The sequence below is a fragment of the Periplaneta americana genome, chromosome 13 (genome assembly GCF_040183065.1).
Source record: "Periplaneta americana isolate PAMFEO1 chromosome 13, P.americana_PAMFEO1_priV1, whole genome shotgun sequence".
In the NCBI taxonomy this organism is placed as follows: Eukaryota; Metazoa; Arthropoda; class Insecta; order Blattodea; family Blattidae; genus Periplaneta; species Periplaneta americana.
Window position 1 is genome coordinate 85,370,910 of NC_091129.1, and position 17,035 is coordinate 85,387,944.

The 17,035-nt window shown below is 35.3% G+C and overlaps 1 protein-coding gene across 2 annotated transcripts in view; it reads left to right on the forward strand.

Moving 5' to 3' along the window:
* Nucleotides 1-2,312: 2,312 nt before the first annotated feature.
* The window catches only part of LOC138712074 (sodium-coupled monocarboxylate transporter 1-like), a 43,529-nt gene continuing 28,806 nt past the window's right edge, over nt 2,313-17,035 (forward strand). The window contains exons 1-3 of one of the 2 annotated variants that reach the window (XM_069843462.1): nt 2,313-2,402; nt 12,220-12,447; nt 12,708-12,867. In XM_069843462.1, the coding sequence (XP_069699563.1) occupies nt 12,239-12,447; nt 12,708-12,867 (369 nt within the window). In that variant the 5' untranslated portion in view covers nt 2,313-2,402; nt 12,220-12,238. Of the gene's footprint in view, nt 2,403-4,775; nt 4,861-12,219; nt 12,448-12,707; nt 12,868-17,035 lie in introns of those variants that run through there. The other variant, XM_069843463.1, reaches the window with a different exon arrangement.

Below are 17,035 nucleotides of genomic sequence, written 5' to 3' on the forward strand. Positions count from 1 at the left end.
AATAGCAAAAAAAATTGTTACTATTTTTAATTTAACTATTTTCATGAAAGTCTATTTCTTTAGATCAAAAGGGGACATGTTAGCAGTTTTCGAAACTATTTTTCTTTACGTCCCGTTTTCTAAAAAAATAAACAATTTAATTCCTTGTGGGACAAGTAGATGTGGCCCAGTGCAAGGTAACAATAGGCCTACCAAAAGGAAGGGGTTAAGCCAGTACAATGCTGTTTCTGACGTTTTTCATGATTCTCTCAAAATCACCTCCGCATGAAATGTCGCGTTTTTTAAATATATTATACTTGGTTATATAACGACGCTACATCAACTACGAGGTTATTTAGCGTCGATGGAATTGGTGATAGCGAGATGGTATTCGGCGAAATGAGGCCGAGAATTCGCCATAGATTACCTGACGTTCGCCTTACAGTTGGGGAAAACCTCGATAAAACCCAACCAGGTAGGTATAATCAGCTCAAGCGAGGAACGAACCCGCACCCAAGCGCAACTCCGGATAGGCAGGCAACTGCCTTAGCCGACAGAGCTACGCCGGTGGCTCGCGTTTTTTTATCTCTGTGCCTCAATTATATAATAATTACACTGAACAACAAATTTTTACTTTTTGTCTTGCTCCGAAATAAAAATAGGTGAATGTTACTAATATGTGTGCCCTAAATCTGAATTTAAAATCAAAATTTCCCCATCACGTACCATTTTCCGGGGAAAATGAATTGAATTTTTTATGACAAAATTTATTTGTTTTTAATTTTTCACTGCTACTGATAAAATTACAACATACTATGGATTCAATATTCCTCGTAATACTAGAAAAATGTGTACTAGATACAAAAATGATGTTACATAGTTTAAAACACAACAACAATAAAAATATTTCATGATTATAATGAGAAAATTCTCGGAATTTGAACTTACACTTAAAATAATTTTCTGGTTAGCTTCTGTTTATAACTAGACCTGGGATTGTCTTTTACAAGGGACCAAAAATAGTCTGCAAGCATGCTGGATGATGATCTTCCTTTATATCGCCTTTCCATTTCAGATATTTCTTGATGAAATCTTTGCCCATACTTGTCGCTTACCACTCCAAAGTTAGGAGGAAAGAAATCTAAATTAGAATGTAAAAAGTGTATTTTGAGAGACATATTACACTCCATTTTGTCATATGCACTTGACGTGGTTTCCACAACAAGTTCTGTATAGTTGTCTGCCCTAGAATTTCCAAGGAAATTTGAGCAAACATCTTTGAAAGTGCGCCTTGCCTTTCTTTCTGTAACGGAAAGTTTTTCCTCAAACAAATTTGTGAATTTTTGGACCTATGAAAATGCCCTCTTTTAATTTTCTTTACTTAAGCTGGTACAATTTTCCTTTATATAATGAAAAACCACACCCTTATTTGTTCATTGCATAGACCTCACTTTGAACTGTTATGAAATTTACTTAATAGAAGGGACCAATATCTGTTTATTTATTAGAAGTACAAAATAACATGCCAACAACCTTAAGAAACCGGAAATAAGTCATAAACTCATAAAATGCATTCGCTTTTGTTTCGGTTTATACCCCCAACCCGCGCCAGTTGCTTCATGGGGGAGCGCTTATCCAAAAGTGAAATCATAGTATAGCTTAAAACCCTTACGTGATACGAAGAAAAGAGATGCATTTTCGGATTCAGGGCACATCAAACCATAAGGTACACATTGTTTAAGTCGGAGCAAAATTCTTGTTATTCAGTGTTATTGATGATTTACATGGACAGCAGTTAAAAAAGGAATATGTTATTCATTAACAATAGGAATGAAAGAAATAAAACACAAAAGAGAGATGTGCTTATAACGAATCAGTATTGAAGGAAAAAAAAAACAAGAAAATTAGTAAATCGACAATAAATTGTAGGACGAAAAAAATGAAAGTACTATTCCGAACATCACCTGTCAGAATTTAGAGGAACCCCGACCTTTGGTAGCAATTTACACATTGAACGAGGATTACCCCTGACCGTATAAGAACGTACGCTTGTTTCAATCTCTCTTTCGCTTCCTTCATGAGCGTAGGCGAAGTCTCCAAGGATTCGCAAATGAACTGTGGTGATGTAATCTGCATCAGACTTGAAGGTCAATTTAATAATGTGCCTTTATTACAACTTTATCATAAGTAAATGGCCAGGGAAAAAATATCCCTCCATTAATAGACACGCGATTTATTTCGATCACTTCTTGGTAGCAAACAGATATGAGTAAATGCTCTCTGGAATGAAAGAGATGATATGCGTAACGAGATTGTTAATGACCAACAGTCATCTGGAGAGCTAGCTTCGAGTTGTTACATCTATCACGCCGGATTTTGTAAGCATCATTCGTGAGAAGCAGCGCATAGGCTTGCATTGTCAGGTACAATTACATTTATTTTAATCCAATAATTTAATTACATTTTTTATCCAATGCAGGTTATATTTGGGTACCATACGGTATATAAAATGCACACAACTTACTAAATATTATAATCCTATGGTCCGCAAAAACAATCAACCTACTGTATTAATGCTCTTCTGTAACCATAGCTTGGGTACGCCTAACCTACCGTAACAAACATGGCTTCAGAAGCGGATTACTCTTTTATTTATTTGGGATGTAATACGTGGCATTTTAAAAACAAGATAGGGGTATTAAAATAATTATATTTCAAGAAATTGTGTGCGAATTCTGAAAAATAAAACTCAATAATTAACTCAAAATTCGGTTGGAGGTTAAAATGTCCATTTCAATACGTCCGCAAACAGAAATGTCCACTACCAAATGTCCACTTACATAAATGTCCATAAAAATTAAATGTCCACAAATACAATGTCCACTTATATAAATATCCATAGAATTAAGTGTCCTCTTGTTTTAATGTCCTATACATAAATCCATAATTTTTAATGTATAAACACACACAGAAATCTCCAATTTACAATGAATTTTTTATATAAAATTTCCTATATCAGATCATAATTTTTATGTACGTATAAAGACACAGAAATCTCCAATTTACAACGAATTTTTTTATTCCATCTCTTGATCTTGACCTTCTTCTTCTGGCTTTCCATGAATTTTTAAGTGATAAGGTATTGCACGAAGGTAGCGTTTTATATTATCATTCCTGGTTTTGTATTTATGATATCTCCTGGCGATTGCCTCTATCCATTGTGGTTTCTTTGGTAGCCTATGTTTATTAACTGTAAGCCTAATATTTCGATGACCTACTCGAATTTGATGTTTGAGAGTTTCGTTCTCATGTTGTTAATCTTTGAAGTTTCTAAATTAACCTCCAAACACTCGCATGATGAGTAGCGACCACCTTCTGAAATTTACTACGAAATGCTTCCACTGCATTGTTTGTTCATTGGTGTCCTTGAAGAGTCAGCATAAGTTACACATGTTTCAAATTGAATGCGTACTTTTTTATACTGGACATTTTGTTGTGGACATTTTTGTATGTGGACTTTTTTACTAGACCTTTTCCCTTTTACATTTTGATCTGGACATTTTTGTTTGTGGCATTTTTTCTCTGGTCGTTCTGGTCGTTTTGAAGTGGACAATTTAAACTTGAAACCAAAATTCTCTAAAACATTATCTTGTTCCATTACTGGCATATTATCTATAAAACTGGACTTGAGTCGAACATTCAAAAGGAAAATAGAATCAGAAGGATACACTGGTACATAGAACACTTCACTGAGTTTCGGAAATGAAACTACAGATGTGATGGTTTCAACGTCTTATTTCTCTTTGAGTTTACAAATGGAGAGTATCGCTCTGAAGTTCACTATACTGCATATTTTCTATATTGAGTTGCGTGTTGAGAATTTCATTTGGATATGTTTTTGTGGGTCTATATATTTCAGAACTCACACACTCTTTGACTCCACATTACACTACACAAACACACTCCCACAGGAAACACAAACAAAAGGCGCCAAGACTAGCAACAATCAGTTCTGAAGATGACCGATAACAGGCTGAAACATGTTAACGAGTTAATGTAAAATTTAACACGAAAAAGACACATTATACGTTTTCCGAAGAGATATAGTGTTAAAAGTTGTGTAATCAAGATGTATAAAGACTTTTTGTTTTATTTCTTCTTTGGTTATCTTATATAGTGATGACTATATGGATGGATATATAAATATTAATCGTTTTATTTTACTGGTTTTCAGGTTTGTAATATCAATCATATTTTTAATTGTTTGTTCTAATTTAATTAGAATCTTATAACTTTGGGATGGATTTGCCTTAGTTCCTTATTCTTTGGTAATTTATTATCAGAATATTAAATCGCCTATTGTGCACCAAAAATGAAGCAATATCTACATATAGCTAATACATTAATGAAATGCTCAATTATACACTAATAAAACTATAAACTTTGAATAAGGGACAGGACACTAGATCTAATCCTTAGAGTTGAAGGAGTAGAAGATGATTTTTTTTCAATATTTCGAGAAAAACTTTCTCCTACCAACATATTTTGTGTCATCCCATTAAATTTTTTGCCAAGGGAAAGGTAAAATCAATTCCATTCAAAACATATATATCAAAAAGTGACAAATTTATAATCACGACTTAAACACAGAGCACTGAATGAATTATGGAGCTTGTACTTAAGCTGTGGTATTAACTTTACTTACGTTACAGTGACAGGAAGAGTAAGGGTTGAGAGCAAATAAGTGAAGAATTTTATCTCTGACAGCTTGCGCTTCTTTTGAGGCTGCAGTGCCTATAGAATCTGTGGCAAGTAGACATAGTATCATTTCTCGCTTGTTTATATAGACAGCGCCTAGGACACACTTAAGGATCCAGTCAGGTACTTATGAGGGATAAAAATAGGGTATTGATGCTTCTAGAGTTGTTAGCTTAAGTCCATATTTTGAGTAATTTTTCAGAAATATTCACCTAGCGTGAAAACATAGGTTTGAAATCTGCTTAAGACTGTGAACGTTCATTATGAATTTTAATTTATGCGAATTTTATATCACAGGAGTCTCTCAACACATGTACTTTACTACTGGTGTAAGGTTGATAACAACGAAGGAAGGAGACCAAACTCTAATAATAATAATAATAATAATAATAATAATAATAATAATAATAATAATAATAATAATAATAATAATAATAATGCATAGGACATTCTAAAATTAGCGGCAACATTATTAGTATTCAGCACCCCTAGCGGTGAATAATGTAAGTTATTAATATGGTATGGAGTGATGCCTGATCGGTTATGTATAAATCATAAGTAAAGTCCTGCGTTTGGTTATATTGAGTACAAGTTCGGTGCATATGGATTATATTAGCTTTGCTTTTCGAGTCAGTCCTACAATGAGACTTGTTTCTCCAGCTCTGTTTCATGTGTTTACATCTGCTTATTCGTGTGTCTGTGAGAAGAGTCCTCACGTACAAAATATACGTATTTTCACGCGGATTTAATAACAAAGAATATACTTATTTAAAGCCACCTTATGAGAAACAGAAGATTATTGTCACAATAAGGAAAACGAATTTAGATTCTAGATAGGCCTACTTTCTGTTACATAATGTATTTTTCAGCCAAAAAGTAAAAACCAATGTTCAATATTTTTCCCCTATATACAGAGTTTTGAATATGTAAATTCCACTTTTCAAAGAAACATATATATTCTATAAATTTGAATATGAGTTTAGAGGTAAGTATATGACTAGTTACTGAAAGGATTAAAATTTGAATATTCATAATTGAAAATGACTTAATGTTGAAATACATAAAATATATTTCGGCCCTGATGTTCCAACTTTCGTTCATTTAGAACAGTGAAGACATTATTACAAAAACAGCCCTTGTCAATTTTTAACGAAAATGAGTTAAGAGCACCATCACGTGAAGGCGCATTTTTGCCACAATCTGAAATGTGTTTAAAAGCCAAAAATGATCTGTGTCAGGTGCAGTAGCCATAAGAAAAAACACCGATTCTACAAAAACAGCCCATGTCATTCTGCTTTCTTACAAAAATTGCCCTTGTGAGCTGACATGGATTGTTCTTTTGTTAAATGTTTTCAGCACTGAGTTGATTAGGTACATTATGCATTATATAATAGTTATTGGCAGCATTGTGTTAAATTGAATAAATATTGAAATGTTTCATATTGCAACAATGAAGTCATCGAGCATTCCATTTTAGTCTCTTGTACAGTATTGGCAAAAAAAAAAACCGGACCGACCCTTGTAGCTGATTTCATAGCCTTGTTCACTCCAGAAAACGGTAGATTGGTAACTAAGACTTTCGTGGTTCGAATTCTGCCTGGGAAGGAAACTTTTTTTTGTTTCTTATTCAAATTTATTCCCAATACTTTTCGATTGCTAATAAAATTCATGTTTTGGGAATAATAAGTTAATTAAGTAGTAAAATATCGCTGCAATCGAAATAAGGAACAAAAAAATTTCCTTCCCAGGCAGGATTCGAACCACGAAAGTCTTAGTTACCAGTCTATCGTGCTCTGGAGTGAACAAGGGTCTGAAATCAGCTACAAGGATCGGTCCGGGTTTTTTTGCCACTATTGTACATCATGGCTAGTAATGATGGAAGTGGATTAAATTTTCAGAAAAGAAAACGAAATGGCAGAAAGGAAGATTTTATTAAGAAAATTAATGTAGAGGGAAAATAAAATACTAATCACGTAGGGAAATATGTAGCAGCTTGCATTATAAGGTGACAATAAGTTCAGATGGTATATCCAAAGATGTGCCTGTTTGTCGCAATGCATTTATGAGTTTGCATGAGATAACAAGAGAGCGTCTTCCTACTGTACAGGCATAATTGTTGATCAGAAATCTCCTACTGACTTCAGAGATAAACACACTAATCGCCCCAAGGCGGTTCCAAAGAAAATTGAAATACTGATTATGCATCAATTATCATTCAAACCCCGGCAGTATCATTACTCTATACGGAGAAATCCTCATAATTGTACCTGCTAGAAACACTTTCAGTTAAAAAAATGCGTAATATGTTTATGGAGGTGCATCACATTCAAGTATCCTACCATATCTATTGGTATAGTTTTGCAGAAAAATTTAATATTTCCTTCGGACTACCTAGATCTGATACCTGAACCTTATGTGATACTTGACCCAACCGACAGAAGCTTGTGAAAGCAATGATGGAAAATGTCAAACTCATGACCAGAAACAAATATAGCTTTCAAACAGAGGCTTCCTATGACATAAAACGATCCTACAGACAAAGAGTTCGTAGAGGCATAGCTACAGTATCGACTTTCGATTACATGCAGAATTTGCCTGTCCCATAACTAAGATCCAATGTAATCTACTACTCTCGCCAGCTTTGGCATTATTGTTTTGGAGTACATGATTTGTCAAATGATGAGGCAACACTGTTTACCTATCATGAAACAGTTGGTAAGAAGGGAGAAAATGAAGTTATGTCTTTGCTCTTTGGTCACCTAGTATCAGACGGCTGTCCAGGCCAAAATAAAAATTTTGGTATGGTGTACTTCCTGTACATGCCAGTACACTGGTTTCGAATGTTCAAACGAGTTATGCACTTGTTCCTCATAAGGGGCCACTATTTTTGTCAAACAATCAGGACTTTTTGTTAATTGCAAAGAAAAAACGAACTGGTTTTGTTCAAACTCCAAATCAGTGAGATGATATAATAACTAGCTGCAGAGTTCATCCAAAACCTTTTGAAGTGAAGAGGGTTCATACACCAGATTTTCTCAACATCATCAAGGCTACAGTGGAGCCCTATTTTGCTCAGTCTTCTAGATGTTGACTGAAGCTAAAGCAACTGAGAATGTATAGGATTGACAGAGACTCCCCGTATGTAGGGGTAAGGGACAGTTATTCGGGGCCGTGGAGATCTGTGGATATCCATAAAAGGGTATCAATACTTCAAGAACTAACGTTTGCCACTCTTTATAATGAACCCTTGAAGATCAAGCAATAATAATTAGAGGACCTGAAAAAACTGTATGGACTATTGTATCCAGAAAGTTTCTGGATCTTTGAAAGTCTCCAACCTGTTTCAGAAACGGAAACTACCAATACACATGTTGTAGATATTGAAGGGTCCAATAACAGCAGTGGAGAAAAAAGTTATTAATAAGTGTTGTGATTTCCTGACAATTTACTGAAATTAGAATACAATATTAAATATTAAATTAATATTATCACGATCTTCATTTGTATTATTTTAATACAAAAATAGCCCATGTCACACGCTCCCACATTCAATAATTAATTATAGATCTCTAATATATAAAAACTTATATCTGTTTATCATATATCTCATTGTTATATCGTGAAGAAAGAGTCTACCTTTTTTTTATTTCGATGTTATAATTTACATGGGCTGGGGGTTGTTTTTTTGTACTCCTGAAAAATCGACATTTTTGACAAGGGCTGTTTTTGAAAAATGTCTTCGACTGTTTTTGTCTATATGTAAGCTTATTATCGTCTCTAATGCCAGATTTTAGAAATTAATTATTATGAATACTGGTTTTACACATCAACATTGTAACTGGACACAGCCTATAAAAAATGAAATAAATAACTAAACACGTTAATAAATAAATAATAAATAAATAAAAAGTAAACGAATGAACAAATCAATGAATAAATAAATGAAAAAAGTGAGTAAATTAATTAAAAAAGAAATAAATTAAATTCAATGAAAAATAAATAAATACATAAATTATTGGAGAAATTTATAATAATACAACAACTCACAGTAAAACAATATTAACTACTTGTTTTGTTTCGGCATGTCGATTGACTTACTCACTGAAGGCAAGCCTGAACTCTGTGAATGTGCGTGTATGTGTGGGTGTGTGTATGTGTGGGGGGGGGGGGTTGCAATGCCATTGATCTATACCCGATACGCATCTACATTGTTGAGAGCCGCTTGGTGACTCTAGGTAACCAAACGCAGAACTCTACTCAAAAAGTAACAATCTCATTTATACTCTACGAGCAGTGATTGTAATAATAAGACTGTTATCTGCAACTCCCTTATGTAGAAAATGTAGACAATAGTAACTATTAAAAATTAAAAGTGCTTGGTGGAAGAAAGACCTATTCCACTCTTTCGTCAGAATTAGTGTTTTATTTATTTATTTATTGTTTGCAAAATATGATAGCATGCACCATATAGTGTGAACTTTCACGAGTTCTTTCTTGTGACATACGCGTAACCTTGTTATATTTGTTATTTAAGAAGAGGAGCTACTAAACTTACTGCTTCACTTCTTGGTGGAAGAATAATTTTTTTATGTCGAAAGTTGGAAAACTTGGAATAGGGCCTTCTTTCACCATACAATTCAAATATGTTTATTGTTGTTTACGATTATGAAATTGTGTTAATAATCCATTCTTTTGTAATCGGAATGCTCGTGGATGCTGCACATTACAGTCCCTTTAGGAACACCATTTACGACCAGCAATGCGGCGGAAACGCCGAAATCTCTTAATACCCATCTCGTTTTGCTTTGCAATAGTACTCGTTGTTAATTGGCTGTAAAAGTGTTTAATTTACAAGTGGAACTGGGCAATTCTGGATCATCCTCCGTATTATCAAGACATGAGTCTCTGCAATTACGACTTTTTCCCTAAAATGAAAGAACGACTGAGAGAGGTTCTCTGTAGAAATAGACAGGCCATTTTAACAGCTGTAGAGCAGTCAATTAAAATCTTAGAGCAAAGTGGCGCTATGAATGGCATATGCCGCTCTCCAGATGTGTGGCGGCGGTTACACTGGCATTCAAAGATATCTGACCTCCAATTTTCTCACCGTATGAGCGAACTTTCTAACCACGGTATAAGTCAGAACCAAATATATAATGAATTGACTAACATTGAAATAGTTCCGCTAGTTCTAAATAGATGACCCTATTAAAATATGGTATCTTATTAAGGGGCAACAGCACTCACGTCATCAAAATTTTTAAATTACAGAAAAAGACCACCGGGCTTATTACCTATTCTCATTATCATGAAAATTGTCATACTTAATTTATTAGAAAGAAGATCTTAACTGTTACCAGTTTATATATTTTTTAATTATTGTCAAACAAAATTTTAACAATTCCACGTTTAGAAAAGATTGTCATGATCATAATACGATGCAATTAAGTATGTTTCATTATCAAAAATGTCGACTAACAAAAGCCAGCAAAAATTTTTAAATAATGGCAACAAAAGTGTCTGACAAAATTCCTACATATTTTTTTCCTTTAAGTAAAGGTGAATTTAGAAATGTTATCAATAGTTGGATCATTAGTAAGTATTTTTATGATGTACAAGAAATTTTTAACTCTAACTTTTAATTGTATTTGACAAGGTCTATTACACTATTTCATTGTCTAAAGACGGTTATGTAAATAAATAAATATTATTGGGACGGGTAGAAAAGTATTTAGAAATATGTTGATGTGGATTAAGTATAAATTATTCTCATAATTACAGTAACAGCGGCTTAATGCAAAATCTAGTGTTTTTTTTTTTTTTACAATCATTAGAGGGGGATGAAATTTTGAACTATATAATGCGGATATATTTATGTAGTATTGGCGACACTGATTGTTATCTTCGCATCTATTCATAGCCTGCAAGATGCCTAATAACTAACTTACATGAACAAATTATCGAACACTATCGATTACTAGGGCTGAGGTACCTTTGAACGTCAGTGTATATGGTACTAGATGAGATTACTTTTACGAACTGTATGTCTACTGTGAATAAGTAAACATTTATCCTTAATTAAAGTGTTACCACTAATTTTCCAATAACCGATGTATTGAAGCTGTGCTTCTTTTCTGGTCTTTTACGTAATGTTCGTTTAAAGTACGACAAATTATTTGTGTACGTCTGTTAATGAGACATCACAATCAAGTATACATAGAAACGGAATAGAAAGATAAATAAAGAAATATAAAGGCTGTGTAAAAGTGGAAGTGAAAGAAAGAAAGAAAGAAAGAAAGAAAGAAAGAAAGAAAGAAAGAAAGAAAGAAATAAATAAAGCAGTAATAGAAGGAACAGAAGAGTGAATGTTTCCCCTAGAGGAATCCGTTGGGGGCTCTCCGGTAGACTAGAAGATCTAGACTATGCGGATGATATCTGTCTCTTAGCTCATTCCTTTGAAGATATGAAAGCCAAACTGCAACAACTGGAAATGGGAGCACAGAAGATGGGTCTTCAAATCAATATTAATAAAAGCAAAGAATTGCGCATAGGTACCAATCAACCTACTTTTCTAACTCTAAGCAGCGGCGTAATTGAAAATGTGAAGGGATTCTCATATCTAGGCAGTATAGTCTCCCAGAATGGTGGTACAGATAGCGATGTGAAAGTAAGAATAAAGAAGGTAAGATATGCCTTTGGGCTGCTAAAGCCTATATGGAAGAGTGCTGCCTATACAATAAATACTAAAGTGAGAATTTTTAACACAAATGTCAAATCCGTGCTTTTATATGGCTGTGAAACCTGGAAAATAACTAAAACTGTTATCAATCAACTACAAGTTTTTATTAATAGATGTTTGAGAAACATATTAAAAATATTCTGGCCGGTCCAGATATCCAAAGAAAACCTATGGTTAAAAACTGAACAAAAACCAGTTAAACTTGAAATTCGGCATAGGCATAGGCTGGGACATACACTTCTCCGACCTCCAGATGACCCCGCCAGGAAGGCATTGGATTGGAATCCGCAGGGCAGCAGAGGAATTGGCAGACCCAAGATAACATGGAAACGAACTGTTCTCACAGAAGCAAAAATGATGGGGAAGATATGGAGTGAGATTAAGGCGTTGGCCAGGAATAGAGTCAGATGGGGAAGCTTTCTGAGAGCCCTATGTTCCACCTAGGAATGATGGGAATATTGATTGATTGAATAGAAGGAAGACAAAGAAACGAACAGAAAAAGGAAGGAATAAAGGACGATAGATAGAAAAAAGGAAGAAAGGAAAGACAGATCGAATTAGAAGTAATGTATCCAAAAATAATTGAATGAATGAATGAATGAATGAATGAATGAATGAATGAATGAATGAATGAATGAATGAATGAATGAACGAAAGAACGAACGAACGAATGAATGAAGAAGAAATAAAGAAAACAAAGAAAAATAAAAAGAAAGATCTGAATGTCTGTCGCTGTGTTTCAGCATTACGATCAGAACTACGATGAACTTCACAGGCCACCCGCTCCTAGGGTCCGCCGAGCTCTTATTCGGCTGGCTCGACTACAGTTTCTTCGTACTCATGCTTGTCCTATCCACCTTGATCGGCATCTACTTCGGCTTCTGGGGTAATAAATCAGACACCCCAGAGGAGTACCTGCTGGGAGGAAAGTCTATGGCCACGTTGCCTGTGGCTGTATCACTTGTGGCTAGGTAAGAGCGAATCAATCATATGGACAAAAATTTAAACGAGAAACTAAATAGTAGCCACTCGCTAGTAAATTTTCAGCAAATATTTGTGTTTCTAAGGCCACAGTCTGTCATCACCTTTACTAATTGGTATCGTGTTTAAAGTTTTAAAGGCATTTGCCATTAAAATTCGCTAAGTCTCTACCACTCAAATAACACGCATAACATTAGCAACTTTATCCTCTTACCCATTTTATTTTAAGTATTGCTCCTCTACATTTCAGCGATATCTCCGGGATCACCATCATGGGAGACCCTGCAGAGGCCTACACGTACGGGACTCTGTACTGGTTACGAGCTGGGTTCTATCCTCTGGTAATATTAGCGAACAATTACCTCTACCTTCCAGTCTTCTACGAACTGCAGCTTACTTCTATTTACGAGGTGAGATTAAACAATTTTGATAGGTAATGAACTTACTTACTTACTTACTTACCTACTGGCTTTTAAGGAACTCGGAGGTTCATTGCCGCCCTCACATAAGCCCGCCATAGGTCCCTATCCTGAGCAAGATCAATCCAGTATCTATCATCATATCCCATCTCCCTCAAATCCATTTTAATATTATCTTCCCATCTACGTCTCGGCCTCCCCAAAGGTCTTTTTCCCTCCGGCCTCCCAACTAACACTCTATATGCATTTCTGGATTCGCCCATACGTGTTACATGCCCTGCCCATCTCTAAAGTCTGGATTTAATGTTCCTAATTATGCCAGGTGAAGAGTACAATGCGTGCAGTTCTGCGTTGTGTAACTTTATCCATTCTCCTGTAACTTCATCCCTCTTAGCCCCAAATATTTTCCTAAGCACCTTATTCTCAAACACCTATAGGTAATGAACTAATTACAAAAAATTACCATAACTCCTCATGAATCAGGCATACACTATTCATCTGTTATTACAAACACATTGTTCGAAATGCTAGCGATAGAACAGAATTTTTGATGGAAAAGACAACGTTACAGGACGTTTCTTCAATGTAGGCGTAACTCACTTTTTTCTGCCATCATTTCACCATACCCACACAATTCACAATTCAGATTCTAATAGGCCGCTTAGTTTGCATTACCGCTCCTATGTTAGGAATTATTTTTGAAGTCCGAACGATCGTGCTCTTATAAATACTGTGACTTATGTGTGTGGTGTCTTCAGCCTGCATGTCTTAAAGTTCCGGTGGAATCCTACTTGAATGCTCTTTCACCCTCCAAAAGAGTATATCGGCTGCTTACACTCATATTGTGACCGGTATATAAATTATAATTTGTATACCAGTCACAATATTACATCACTCAGCACCGTTTTGATTGAATACTACTGATATGTTGCTGTTTAGTTAACTGTCGGAAACCAGATTTGAACCTCATAAGTGACACCAATAAGGTATCACTAATGAGGAAACTAAGCCAGGAGATAACGGAATATGGTGGCCAGTTCCCTTCTCCCTCCGTTGTATACATCGCCGACTAGCTATATATTACACTAATCACACTTCAGATGTAAACAAACAATTGTTCTTCCTCTCACACATATCATCAAGTGAGATGTACTGTGTGATAATATACAGAGTGAAAAGTAATTAAACCGACAAACTCCGGGAGGCTGTATGGGTCACGAAAACAATCAGTTTTCTCTAATGTCACATTGTGCCGTGAGGCACTATTTAGCGAGGACACCAGATCTTAATGTAAAACAGACCATTGCCATGCTGTACTGCTTGACTCTCTTATAAAACTTTTACATAACAAAATCCAGCAGTAAAAAAGGTCGAATTTATCAGTGACAGGTTATCATATTTAGTACTTAAGGGTAGATGGTGCGACATCATAGTTATAAATGCTCACGCCCCTACAGAAGAGAAAGACGACTATATAAAGGATAGCTTCTATGAGGAATTGGAACATACTTTTGATCAGTTCCCTAGGTATCACATGAAAATTTTATTGGGGGATTTCAACGCTAAAGTAGGACGGGAGGATATTTTTAGACCAACTATTGGAAAAGAGAGCCTACACGCAATTAGTAGTGACAATGGAGTTAGATTAGTCAACTTTGCCACATCGAAAAATTTAATTGTCAAAAGTACAACATTCCCCCATAAGGATATACATAAATATACTTGGACTTCTCCAGATGGATTGACACACAACCAAATAGATCACATCTTGATAGATAAACGGAGACATACTAGTATAGTAGATATTCGAACTTTCAGGGGTGCAGACTGTAATTCTGACCATTATTTGGTGATTGGAGAATTAAGAGAAAGATTATCAGTAGCCAAGCGAGTAGAGCAACAAGTTAATATTACTAAATTCAATATTTTGAAACTAAAGGACGAGGAAGCTAAGCAAAATTATCAGGTCGAAATTTCGAATAGGTTTGCCACTTTAGAAAGTTCCGACGAAGTTGAGAAAGAATTAGATGTTAATAGCGTGTGGGAAAATATCAGAGATAGTATCAAAATTGCAGCTGAGCAGAGCATAGGTTATTATGAAACTAAGAAAAAGAAACCGTGGTTTGATGAAGATTGTTGCATGGTAGTAGAAAGAAGGAAACAGGCAAAATTGAAATTCTTACAGGATCCAGTTGAGGAGAAGAGAGATAATTATTTCAATGAAAGACGGGAAGCAAGTCGTACACTTAGGAATAAAAAGAGAGGTTACTTGAAGGAAAAACTGAATGAGGTAGAAACAAATAGTAAGAATAAAAACATTCGAGATTTATATAAGGGTATAAAGGAATTTAAGAACGGATATCAGTCAAGGGTAAACGTGATCAAGGATGAGAATGGTGACTTGCTTGCAGACTCTCCATCAATCCTAAACAGATGGAAAAACTATTTTGCGCAACTACTAAATGTACATAGGCCAAATAGAAATGATCGGGACGATATTGAAATACAAACTGCTGAGCCATTTATACCCGAACCCACGCTTTCAGAAGTCGAAATTGCGATAGAAAATCTGAAAAAGTACAAGTCTCCAGGTATCGATCAAATTCCAGCAGAATTAATACAAGAGGGTGGAAGTGCATTATATAGCGAAATTTATAAACTTGTATTTGCTATTTGGGAAAAGGAAATTGTACCAGAACAATGGAAGGAGTCCATAATTGTACCTATTTTTAAAAAGGGGGACAAAACCAACTGTGGTAACTTTCGAGGAATATCACTTTTGTTGACGTCGTACAAAATTTTGTCCAATATTCTTTTGAGGAGATTAACTCCGTACGTAGATGAAATTATTGGGGATCATCAGTGCGGTTTTCGGCGTAATAGATCGACTATTGATCAGATTTTTTGTATTCGGCAGATAATGGAGAAAAAATGGGAGTATAAGGGTACAGTACATCAGTTATTCATAGATTTCAAAAAGGCATATGACTCGGTTAAGAGGGAAGTATTATATGATATTCTTATTGAATTATTATTCGGTTGAGAAGCTCTTATCATCCAGTCTGCTGTCCAAAAATCTGAAAGTTAGAATTTATAAAACAGTTATATTACCGGTTCTTCTATATGGCTGTGAAACTTGGACTCTCACTTTGAGAGAGGAACATAGGTTAAGGGTGTTTGAGAATAAGGTGCTTAGGAAAATATTTGGGGCTAAGCGGGATGAAGTTACAGGAGAATGGAGAAAGTTACACAACACAGAACTGCACGCATTGTATTCTTCACCTGACATAATTAGGAACTTGAAATCCAGACGTTTGAGATGGGCAGGGCATGTAGCACGTATGGGCGAATCCAGAAATGCGTATAGAGTGTTAGTTGGGAGACCGGAGGGAAAAAGACCTTTAGGGAGGCCGAGACGTAGATGGGAGGATAATATTAAAATGGATTTGAGGGAGGTGGGGTATGATGATAGAGACTGGCTTAATCTTGCACAGGATAGGGACCGATGGCGGGCTTATGTGAGGGCGGCAATGAACCTTCGGGTTCCTTAAAAGCCATTTGTAAGTAAGTTGTAAGTAAGTACATAACAAAATCACTGCAAAAGATGTCACCAAAATTACTGCAAAATTTAACGTTCAAAAATACCTCCACTGACTTGTACACTAAGATTACATCGGCGGAACATGGATTGCCTTACGAGGTGAAAGACTTCAGGATTATCGTTTATTTCCTCTGCTGCAGCAAATATCCGAGCCACCAGATTATCTTCTGATTCAACTGGGTTTTCGTAAACAAGATTACGCATCTGTCTTCAAAAAAAAAAAAAAAAAAAAAAAAAAAAAAAAAAAAAAAAAAAAAAGGAGTCAAATCAGGAGATCGGCCAAGGTACAGGACCGCCTCTGCCAATCCACTTCCCTGGATATTGTTCAAGTAGTCACGCGCATACTATGTGAATTTGTAGACTAGAATGAACTGAAGAACGCATACGCCCACTGCCGGCTTAATAAAGCACTGCACTGGGTCAAGACATAGAACAAAATGTGAATTTGTAGAGTAATCATAAACTGAAGAACTCATACGTCCTCTGCCGGTTTATTGAAACCTCTGAAGAAAATATGATATTAGAGAAAACTTTTTTTTTTGGTATCCCATACAACCT